The sequence below is a fragment of the Salmo salar genome, chromosome ssa07 (assembly GCF_905237065.1).
Source record: "Salmo salar chromosome ssa07, Ssal_v3.1, whole genome shotgun sequence".
Lineage (NCBI taxonomy): Eukaryota > Metazoa > Chordata > Actinopteri > Salmoniformes > Salmonidae > Salmo > Salmo salar.
The window spans coordinates 20,764,172-20,775,839 of NC_059448.1; the positions used below are offsets into that span (position 1 = coordinate 20,764,172).

Below are 11,668 nucleotides of genomic sequence, written 5' to 3' on the forward strand. Positions count from 1 at the left end.
CTCTCCTGTCCTTGATCCATACCACATACAGCCATTTGCGGATCTTTTCAGTGTCCATGTGAAAGATAGTTATTGAGAGGCTGGAACATTTGTTAACTTAAAAAAAAGTTTAACACCCATGTGAAATGAAGGCCTGCAAAGCTTACAGATTTAAGTCTAATAGCATGATATGAAAGTAGACAAACATCAGAGTGTGTGATATGAAGGTATAGTCAGTGGATATTCTGAACCTTGTTTGAGGTCAGTAGGTCACATGACAAAGGAACTATTGAAATTCTAAATTTTGAAAAATTAATGTAAAATCATGTGAGATGAAAATGAACAAACGAAAGGGTGTGCAATATAGAAGGGTAGTCAGTGGACATTCTGAACCTTGTTTGAAGTCACTAGGTCACATGACCATGGAGCGATTTAAATTTTACATTTTGTAAAATCTTGTGAGATGAAAATGGACAAACTAAAGGGTGTGCAATATAGAAGGGTAGTCATTGGACATTCTGGACCTTGTTTGAGTCAACTAGGTCACATGACCAAGGAGCTATTGACATTTGAATGTAAAAAAAGTTTGTACTTTGTTTACGCTCCCTAACTAATTCAACTAGGAATACAAAATGCTGCTCACATTTCCACATGTTTATTAGCTTTGGAAAGCGAATTAATGTCCAAATCGTGAAAATAGACCTGTGCAATGTTGTGCGCAATCTTTCCAACATAATTAAACTTATTTGGAGTCTGTGGCTCAAGTGGTTTGAAAGCTATTGAAGTTAATTGAATGCGCGAATATCTGTTGAATATCCAACTTGAAACTGTGTTTACCTTGGTGTCCAAAATACAATAGTCGACTGCAGTTACTGCACTTTTATGGCAGTTTCAAAACTGCAATCTTTTTTTGTAAGGGCATTAAGGATTCCATCTTTAAAAGCCAGTTAAGAACTTGCCTTCTGCCTGTAAGAAGCCACCTCGCTGTGAAGGGGTTGCTGGAAGGGTTAGCTAGTGTCGGTGTGGTAACCAGCTGGTTTTCTGAAAACAAGCTAATGATTTGAGATTAATCTTCCTGAATCCTGCTATGGCAAGAATCAACACGCCTGGTTGCATGCATACCCACCCACCCACCCACACACACACACACACACACACACACACACACACACACACACACACACACACACACACACACACACACACACACACACACACACACACACACACACACACACACACTGCCCTGCCCTATTTCCATCAGCAGTATGTGTATTCATCACTTTTCAGGAAGAACAGATTACCAGCGGTACTCCGGATCTTTTTATAACCCCTGTGATCGAGACATCAATCACTATCCTGTGACCAATCAGATCAGAGGCAGTTGCATTGTTCTCGCAGTTATGGAGGCCACTGCTTGACAATTCTGAGAACCTTACCTTTGGAATTCCGTACAAGACAACATGATTTTGAAACATTTGAAATGTATCTTGGTTCTACAATACTTTATTCATTTGGTCGCAACAGAGATTGCAGCTGAGAAAGGTAATGCAATTGTGTGGACTTTACATTACCTTTAAGTCATACTGTATGTGGCACAAGTTGTTTAATCATTTTCAGTAGGAAAGCCTTTTATGAAAGTACATGTTGGATTCCTGAGCCAAATCCGCATCCATTGTAACATGTTATTTTGACAAGGACTACGATTATTAGCCTATTCTTTTTGATGTAGCCTAACTATAAAGCATATGGGTTATTCTTGTTGTGTGGCCTTGTTACTTTGCCCCCGTGAGTCATATTGTTCAGAAATTGTAACTAGGGTCTACACCAAACAGATTTGTGGATCAGGCATACCAAGGATGATGTATATAGTTATAGCATATATAGCAGTTGGTCATCACATTGCCATACAGAGTAGTTTACACTGCTCGTCTTTTGTCACCTCTTCAGCTCTCCCTGAGCCGCTCAACCTGTTATTGACGTGGGAGTCTGAATTCCGTATAAAGCTGTCGTGGAACGCACCAGAGGATTTAGATGCATCATGCAAGGTGAACTACATGATCATTACAAGGATCGGAGAGGTGAGTCGACTGTTTCACTCGGGCCCATGAAAGGGACATTTATTTTAATACAAATATTAATTTGGAATTTATTTAAATACAGACTGGTTTGTACGCATAGACTGAATGGGAACACATATTCATGCATATAATAGAAAACAATTCATGCAAAATATGAATCACAATTCAATTTATATCAAAAGCCAAGTAAAATATTTATTCACCAATTTCAAAACTTTTCTTATAGCTACTTTATAAATTATAACATCTTAAAGTATGAGAAACATCTGATATGAAGTGATGTTAACCTGTTGGCCATTTTAATATACACCATAATAATTTACGATATAACATTGAATTCGAAATTACAGATAACATTTTTCTTTGCAGAGGAGACCCAAAGTAGAGACAACTTTCAAGTTGTATAAAGAGTATAGACTCTCTATGGAAGATGCGGTGAATTACACAGTGCAAACAAACCCCAAACACTGTACAGGCAGAACCATAAGCAAACCTGTCAGCAAATCCATCACTAAACCCACAGGTAGGTAACAATCACTGGGGCAAATCCTAACTTTGAATATTCACTTAGCCTCCCACTGAAATCATTGCATGACTAAGTGAAAAGTTGACTTAAGTGGAAGGATTTTTCCCTATATGAATTGGGACAGGTGAACCCCTCTGAACTATATCCAATGTGTCTACTATAATATGAACAATGTGCTGCGATTAATATTGTTTTACATGTTTGAAATTCCCTTGCATTTAATTATAGTTTACAGTAGGTACTGTTCATCCAATAAAATATTGAACAAAGGGTTGAGCAAACAGCCACACAGCTTAAGGCTATGCTCCTAGTAAAGTGTTACCAGAGAGGATGGAAAACCTTAATAGGTCAACATTTAAATCTCCATCTCTCTCTTTGTCTGATCCTATTTGTGTAGTCTGCCATGAGTCTGTGTTCTCTCTCTCTCGCTCTCTCTCTCTCTCTCTCTCATAACAGAGTTGGTGAAGAATTTCCAGTGTTCCCTCTACTCCTCTAAGGCAATGAACTGCAGCTGGCTCCCAGCCAATCAGGCCTCAGACCTCCAGCTCTACTATGGGTGAGAACTAGTCTACCTCCTGTCAAAATCCCCTAATCCATCCCTACCCAATTCAACAGATAACAACTGAACTGGTAAAATAACTCCTGGAACACAGTGAATATTTGTGTCAATTGAGCCTTGTCAGTTGAGCTGTGCCAGTTTAGCTGTGTCGGTTGAGCTGTGCCAGTTTAGCTGTGTCTGTTGAGCTGTGTCTGTTGAGCTGTTTCTGTTGAGCTGTGTCGGTTGAGCTGTGCCAGTTTAGCTGTGTCGGTTTAGCTGAGCAGTGACAGATTGTCATCCCTCTCATCCCTTATGTTTCAGGTACCTTGATCCCTCCCACATAGCAGCATGCAGTGAGTACCAGTACAGAGATGATCAGAGGACAGGATGTCACCTGAAAGGATCCTTCCTTCAATATGACGTCTACTTCAAGGTCAATGGGACTCTCGATGGCTTATCTGTACAGAATAACTTCCTGGTGCTTCCTAGATATCATGGTAAGAATAACTCCATACCAAATTTTTTAACAGTTAAAAACAAATGTTTACGATATCCTCATGGTATAATCTGAAAAACATTCAAACACATTTACCTCAGGAAGTGAAGTCAGTAAAAATGTCTTTAATATAAAAATCTATATCTTTATGAAAATAGACCAACCAGTGAGTAATTATATGATACGACTATTCTCTCAAGTATGCAGTACTGTTTATTACCAATACTCTCATTTATCTAATGTTATACTGTATGTCTGATTCTCTTCAGTCAAGCCCCCGGCCCCTAAGGTGAAGATCACAGAGGAAGGTCAGAATCTCATCCTGAGCTGGGACCCTCCGGACATAGGCGCTGTCCACTGCTGGAATTTCATCTTAAACTACAATAAGTGTCAAGAGTCTCTGGTAAGCCCTGGATGTGTGGATATTTTTATTTATTTATGTCTCCCTTTATTTATCCATGAAAACTAGTTCATAACAAATTCTTATTTACATTGACAATCTGGCAAGTGCAGTTATCTTTTATGCTTCCCAGAAAAGTGTTTCATTTAAACTTTGGTTATTAATGGGTTGCATAAATACTTTGGAAAGTATTCAGACCCGTTGACTTACTCAACATTTTGTTACGTTACAGCCTCATTGTGAAATGAATTTTTTTAAATCCTCAGAAATCTACACACAATAACCATAATGACAAAGACAAAAAAGGTTAAGACATTTTTGCAAATTTACAAAAAATAAAAACAGATACCTTATTTACATAAGTATTCAGCCCCTTTGCAATGAGACTCACAGTTGAGATAAGGTGCATCCTGTTTCCATTGATCATCCTTGAGATGTTTCTACAACTTGATTGGACTCCACCTGTTGTAAATTCAATTAATTGGACATGATTTGGAAATGCACACACCTGTCTATATAACGTCCCACAGTTAAGAGCAAAAACTAAGCCATAAGGTTGAAGGAATTTGTGCGTAGAGCTCCGAGACAGGATTGTGTCGAGGCACAGCTCTGGGGAAGAGTACCAAAACATGTCTGCAGCATTGAAGGTCCGCAAGAACACAGTGGCCTCCCTCATTCTTAAATGGAAGATGTTTGGAACCACCAAGACTCTTCCTAGAGCTGGCCGCCCAGCCAAACTGAGTAATCGGGGGAGGGCCTTGGTCAGGGAGGTGATCAAGAACCTGATGGTCACTGACAGAACTCTAGAGTTCCTCTCTGGAGATGGGAGAACCTTCCAGAAGGACAACCATCTTTGCAGCACTCCACCAATCAGGCCTTTATGGTAGAGTGGCCAGACGGAAGCCACTCCTCAGTAAAAGACACATGACAGCCTGCTTGGAGTTTACCAAAAGACACCCAAAGACTCTCAGACCATGAGAAACAAGATTCTCTGGTCTGATGAAACCAAGATTGAACTCTTTGGTCTGAATGCCAAGCGTCACATCTGGAGGAAACCTGGCACCATCCCTACGGTAAAGCATGGTGGTGGCAGCATCATGCTGTGGGGATGTTTTTCTGCGGCAGGGACTGGGAGACTAGTTAGGATCGAGGCAAAGATGAACGGAGCAAAATACTGAGAGAACCTTGATGAAAACCTGCTCCAGAGCGCTCTGGACCTCAGACTGGGGTGAAGTTTCACCTTCCAACAGGACAACAATCCTAAGCACACAGCCAACACAATGCAGGAGTGGAATTGAGACAAGTCTCTGAATGTCCTTGAGTGGCCCAGCCAGAGCCCGGACTTGAACCCGATCTAACATTTCTGTATAGACCTGAAAATATCTGTGCAGCAATGCTCCCCATCCAACCTGACAGAGCTTGAGAGGATCTGCAGAGACGAAAATGAGAAACTCCCCAAATACAGGTGTGCCAAGCTTCTAGCGTCATACCCAAGAAGACTAAAGCAGGAAGTACCAGTGACTCGCTCAATACGGAAGTGGTCGGCTGACAGTGGTCGGCTGATGTTACGCTACAGGACTGTTTTCCTAGCACAGACCGGAATACGTTACAGATTTATCAAATGGCATTGAGGAGTATACCACCTCAGTCATCGGCTTCATCAATAAATGAATTGACGACATCGTCCCCACAGTGACCGTACGTACATATCCCAACCAGAAGCCATGGATTACAGGCAACATCCGCATCGAGCTAAAGCCTAGAGCTAACGCTTTCAAGGAGCAGGACACTATTCCGGACGTTTATCAGAAATCCCACTATTCCTTCAGACGAACCATCAAACAAGCAAAGCATCAATACAGGATTAAGATTGAATCCTACTACACTGGCTCTGACGCTCATTGGATATGGCAGGGCTTGAAAACTATTATGGACTACAAAGGGAAACCCAGCCGTGAGCTGCCCAGCGAGCGTACCAGACGAGCTAAATGTCTTTTATGCTTGCTTCGAGGCAAGCAACACTGAAGCATGCAGGAGAGCACCAGCTGTTCTGGACGTCTGTGAGATAACTCTCTCGGTAACCGATGTGAGCAAGACCTTTAAACAGGTTAACATTCACAAAGCTGTGGGGCCAGATGGATTACCAGGACATGTACTCAAAGCATGTGCGGACCAACTGGCAAGTGTCTTCACTGACATTTTCAACCTCTCCTTGACCGAGTCTGTAATACCTATATGTTTCAAGCAGACCACCATAGTCCCTGTGCCCAAGGAAGCGAAGGTAACCTGCCTAAATGATTACCCCTCGTAGCACTCACGTCGGTAGCCATGAAGTGCTTTGAAAGGCTGATCATGGTTCACATCAACAGCATCCTCCCAGATACCCTAGACCCACTCCAATTCGCATACCACCCCAACAGATCCGCAGATGATGCAATCTCAATAGTACTCCACACTGCCCTTTCCCACCTGTACAAAAGGAACACCTATGTGAGTGCTGTTCATTGACTACAGCTCAGCGTTTAACACCATAGTGCCCACAAAGCTCATTGCTAAGCTAAGGACCCTGGTACTAAACACCTCCCTCTGCAATTGGATCCTGGACTTCCTGACGGGACGCCCCAGGTGGTAAGGGTAGGCAACAACACGTCTGCTACGCTGATTCTCAACACTGGGGCTCCTCAGGGGTGTGTGCTTAGTCCCCTCCTGTACTCCTGTTCACCCACGACAGTGTGGCCAAACACGACTCCAACACCATCATTAAGTTTGCTGATGACACAACAGTGGTAGGCCTGATCACCAACAACGATGAGACAGTCTATAAGGAGGAGGTCAGAGACCTTGTAGTGTGGTGCCGGGACAACAACCTCTCCCTCATTGTGACCTCGACAAAGGAGTTGATCGTGGACTACAGGAAAAGGCAGACCGAACAGGCCCCATTAACATCGATGGGGCTGTAGTGGAGTGGGTCAAGAGTTTCAAGTTCCTTGGTGTCCACATCACAAACAAACTATCATGGTCCAAACACACCAAGACCAAGTGAAGAGGGCACGGCAACACCTTTTTCCCCTCAGGAGACTGAAAAGATTTGGCATGGGTCCCCAGATCCTCAAAAAGTTCTACAGCTGCACCAATCGAGAGCATCCTGACCGGTTGCATCACCACCTGGTATGTTCACTGCTCGGAATCTGACCGCAAGGCGCTAAAGAAGGTAGTGCGTGCGGCCCAGTACATCACTGGGGCCAAGCTTCCTGCCATCCAGGACCTATATACTAGGCGGTGTCAGAGGAAAGCCCCCAAAAATGGCAAATCCAGTCAACAAAGTCATAGACCGTTTTCTCTGCTACTGCACGGCAAGCGATACCGGAGCATCAGGTCTAGGACCAAAAGGCTTCTTAACAGCTTCTAGCCCCAAGCCATAAGACTGCTGAACAATTAATCAAATGGCCACCGGATTATTTACATTGACACCCCCATTTGTTTTTTACACTGCAGCTACTCGTTGTTTATTATCTATAAACTTCACCCATACCTATATGTACAAATTACCTCGACTAACCTGTACCACCGCACATTGACTCGGTACCAGTACCCCCTGAATATAGCCTAGTTATTTTATTGTATTACTTTCTTTTATCTTTTACTTTAGTTTATTTGGTAAATATTTTCTCAACTCTTTCTTGAACTGCACTGTTGGTTAAGGGCTTGTAAGTAAGCATTTCAGGGTTGTATTCAGCGCATGTGACAAAGTTTGATTTGATTTTGATTTGACTCGATGCTGTAATCGCTGTCAAAGGTCCTTCAACAAAGTACTGAGTAAAGGGTCTGAATACTTATGTGAATGTAATATTGACGTTTTTTTTAAATATAAATTAGCGAACATTTCTAAAAACCTATTTTTTCTCTGTCATTATAGGGTATTGTGTGTAGATTGATGAGGGGGAAAAAATAATTTAATCAATTTTAGAATAAGGCTATAACGTAACAAAATGTGGAAAAAGTCAAGGGGTCTGAATACTTTCCAAAAGCACTGCACGTCACTCAGTTGCGCCATTGTTATACAGGTCAGTCTCACGGAGATAATATTTCCCTATTTTGCAACAGGGAACTTTTCAGAACCTGTCTTTGTAGAAATACTTAATGATCCATAAACAAATACACAGATAAAGAGGCTTAAGTCTAGCTGGCTGCAGACAGAATATGTGTCAGATGAAGGGTTGGGTGTTCTGCTATTGTCAACATGAGACAGGCCACGTATGTGAATTACACCAATAAAAATAGAGCTTTAGTCACTGGACAGTATTTACAGACCTACTGAATGTGTTAGAATAAAGGGCTTTGGACATCTGCTGTGTGTTTGTGTGTGTGCGTGCATGGGTCTGTCAGTCAAATAGTACACTATTTGAGTTCCACTCATGGTTCTGTGTACGTTTCTTCCAGAGTAAGGAAATACAATTGGAACATGTACCAGTGAAGGTTTCATATGACAAGAGATGCCAGTACAGAGTCAAGCTTAAAGCAGTCTATACGAAATGGTGTGGGGAGGGAGGCAGCGACTGGAGCGAAGAGGAAATCTATGGTACTTTCTCCTCTTTCTTTCTCTACATTCTCTCCCTCTTTCAGAACACAGATAGTGATGTCCTGTAATTGTGTTACCAATTGGGTTACCAAACCACCATGCTTCCGTTATAAAAAAAAATAGAAGACAAATAGAATAAAACATATTTAATATACCAGTAGTCTATAGTCTGTATAATAGTATATGTCGTTTTAATAGAGTCCCTGCCCATCTTCTAAAAATGTCTGGAACGCTACCTCTTCAAAGAATATCTTAAATAATCTTACAGCGCCCCCCAAAAATATATATTTTTAATACTAACTCACTTGCTGTAATGGAAATTATATGATTAAAGGTTTGACTAAATGATTTCACCCTGAAAATGTATAACCGAGTGATTATAATGTTAATGTACTAATGTGTGTGAGTAGACTGTTTAAGACTAAGACACTGTTACCATTTCAAAATGAACAGGGCATAGTTGATAGGACGACCTTGTGAAAGGAACAGGAAAATGGGCCTCCCTAAGTTAGGGAGGGGAACAACTGCCCGAAAACAGCTAGGCTGGCAAAAGATAAGGAGACAAGTGGTCTGTGTACTGTGGAAAAATACAGCCGCCTAAAGCGGGGTGGAGTTCTCTACTGATGTAAGTTCATTTATATGGCGAAATGTGTAATATACAAGGCTGTGTGCATTGTATGGATTTTAGAGCTCTCGTAAATAAACGTTCTGACCATTGTAAGCTGGGTCTCCGTCTGCTTCATTCAACCAGAATCTTACACCCTCTGGGGGGCAGACTGAGTAGTTAAATTGAAGTTCGGTTTAAGAACATTGATAACTTCATTCACGTAACACTTGCCTTTTGTGAACTCGCACTTGACTTTTTTCTCCTGTGCTAGCACCGACTGCTGATAGCTACTTTATTGAGAAAAAATGTACTTACTATGACTGAGATATGTGGTTGTCCCACCTACTGTAGCTATCGTAAGATGAATGCACAAACTGTAAGTCACTCTGGATAGGAGTGACTGCTATATGATTCAAACGCAAATGTGTTTAGATTGAGTTGAGTGGAAAAGAGAAAAAAGAGGAAATGTGATTTCACTCAAGTAATTGCCATTTTGGTGGTGCATTTTGGGCTTATTCTTTTTGTTATTTTTCAGGCGCAGAAATACGTTTTCCCCAAGATTCCCCCAAGGACCTTAACTGCACTGCTTAAGAGTGTCCGGAGTGCGAGCTCTGCAATCGATCATAGATCAGCACTCCAACTCTGAAACCACTCATGACCGCAACTTTTCCTCTCTCTATACCTCTCTCTTTCCTTTCCTCTGTACTGCTCAAGCAGCTCTGGATTTCTGTGCAGCTGCTCTCTATGCTTCTCCACCCTAGCTTTTGATGCAGCCTTCTTTCTTTTCTTATCTGCCAAGTCGTTTATCTGCCAAGATAACAGAAGTTTAGATTAATTAGATTGTTCTAGATTATTGCGCATCCCCTAACGGGGCATTACACTCAAAAATGTAAAGTTTGGCACATGTTTGCACACTTCAAAAGTAGTCTTATGTCTCAAAAGTAGACTTAAAGGGATAGATCACCCAAATTACAAAAGTACATTGGATTCCTTACCCTGTAAGCAGTCAATGGACAAGGCAAGACAGCAATCCATGCTTTGGTTTATAGCACAAAACCAGTTGATATCCCTGATTTATAAGCATTTTCACATTCCATGTCCAAATCATCCCAGTGCCAAAATTTGATTGTCTAGCTCAATAAAGTTAGTTTAAGATGATTTGGACATGAAATGTGAAATATGCTAATATCACAGATATTCAGTTAAATTGGTTTTGTGCTATAAATGTTAAAAAGATGGAGACAGTGACCAGGTAAACAAAACCCAAGCATGGATTGCTGTCTTCTCTTGTTCATAGACTGCTTACAGGGTAAGGAAGCAAGCAGCATACTACCCTGTACCCCACTGCTGGCTTGCCTCTGAAGCTAAGCAGGGTTGGTCCTGGTCGGTCTCTGGAGACCAGATGCTGTTGGAAGTGGTGTCGGGAGGGCAAGTAGGATGCACTCTTTCCTCTTGTCTAAAAAAAGATATATCCAAATCCCCCGGGGCAGTGATTGGGGACATTGCCTTGTGTAGGGTGCCGTCTTTCAGATGGGATGTTAAACGGGTGTCCTGACTCTCTGTGATCACTAAAGATCCCATGGCACTTATCGTAAGAGTAAGGGTGTTAACCCTGGTGTTCTGACTAAAATCCCAATCTGGCCACCTAATCATCCCCAGCTTCCAATTGGCTCATTCATCCCCCCTCCTCTCCCCTGTAATTATTCCCCAGGTCATTGATATAAATGAGAATGACTTCTCAGTCAATTTAACTGGTAAAATAAGGGTTAAATTAAACTAACACAAATTACATATTGGTTTATTTAACTATCCATTTAAAACCACATCCCAGGCCATTCATTGTGTAGATACATATATATGCAAAACCCCCAAAATGAATGAAAAAGATAAGCACCAAATAAGATCTGGAAATTATATGGTGTTGATATTTTCCTGTTGGTGTTGAGGCATACAGCTGGCATGGTGTTTGTATTCATCTTGTGAAAAGGAGAAAATAAAGAAATTAATAATTATAAGAATGTCTGGGTTTATGGGTGTGTGTCTCAGTCCGCATTGTTCCTTGAGGGGTTGTTTCATCTGTTTTTAAAGCTGTTTTTGATTGCCTAAGTTACCTGAGGTGGAAGATAATTCCATGTAGTCATTGCTCTATACAGTGCTGTGCGTCTCCCAGCCTCTGTTCTGGACGTGGGGACAGTGACGAGACCCCCCTAGTTACATGTATTGTGGGGTATGTATAGGTTTTTAGCTATGTGTTAACTGGCCGAACAGACAATTTGGTACTTTCAGCACATCAATACATCTTACAAAGACCATCAGGGATGCAGTCAATCTCATTCTTCATTCTGAACCAGGAGAGACTGACTTGCACGTTATTGACATTTGAGGGCCAGACGTGCTGCTCTGTTGTGGGCCAGCTGCAGCTTTTCTAGGTCCTTTTTTGTCGCACCTAACCATACAACTGG

The 11,668-nt window shown here is 41.7% G+C and overlaps 1 protein-coding gene across 2 annotated transcripts; it reads left to right on the plus strand.

Moving 5' to 3' along the window:
* Window positions 1-1,255: 1,255 nt before the first annotated feature.
* Window positions 1,256-11,212, plus strand: LOC106608774 (cytokine receptor common subunit gamma). Of its 2 annotated transcripts, XM_014206901.2 has the most exons (8): window positions 1,256-1,524; window positions 1,930-2,060; window positions 2,430-2,583; window positions 3,043-3,142; window positions 3,446-3,621; window positions 3,890-4,023; window positions 8,461-8,599; window positions 9,742-11,212. In XM_014206901.2, the coding sequence occupies exons 1-8, from the start codon at window positions 1,443-1,445 to the stop codon at window positions 9,795-9,797; spliced, it is 972 nt and encodes a 323-aa protein (XP_014062376.2). In that variant the 5' UTR covers window positions 1,256-1,442; the 3' UTR covers window positions 9,798-11,212. The 2 variants fall into 2 exon arrangements, with proteins under 2 accessions (XP_014062376.2, XP_014062377.2); XM_014206902.2 differs by lacking the exon at window positions 8,461-8,599.
* The last annotated feature ends 456 nt before the right edge of the window (window positions 11,213-11,668 follow it).

What these genes read in the sequence shown, in the direction of transcription:
- LOC106608774 (XM_014206901.2), top strand. Translation starts at nt 1,443, where the DNA reads ATGATTTTGAAACATTTGAAATGTATCTTGGTTCTACAATACTTTATT. An exon ending in GACCTCCAGCTCTACTATGG is followed by an intron (nt 3,143 to 3,445) that starts GTGAGAACTAGT and finishes CTTATGTTTCAG; the next exon opens with GTACCTTGATCCCTCCCACA. An exon ending in GGTGCTTCCTAGATATCATG is followed by an intron (nt 3,622 to 3,889) that starts GTAAGAATAACT and finishes GATTCTCTTCAG; the next exon opens with TCAAGCCCCCGGCCCCTAAG.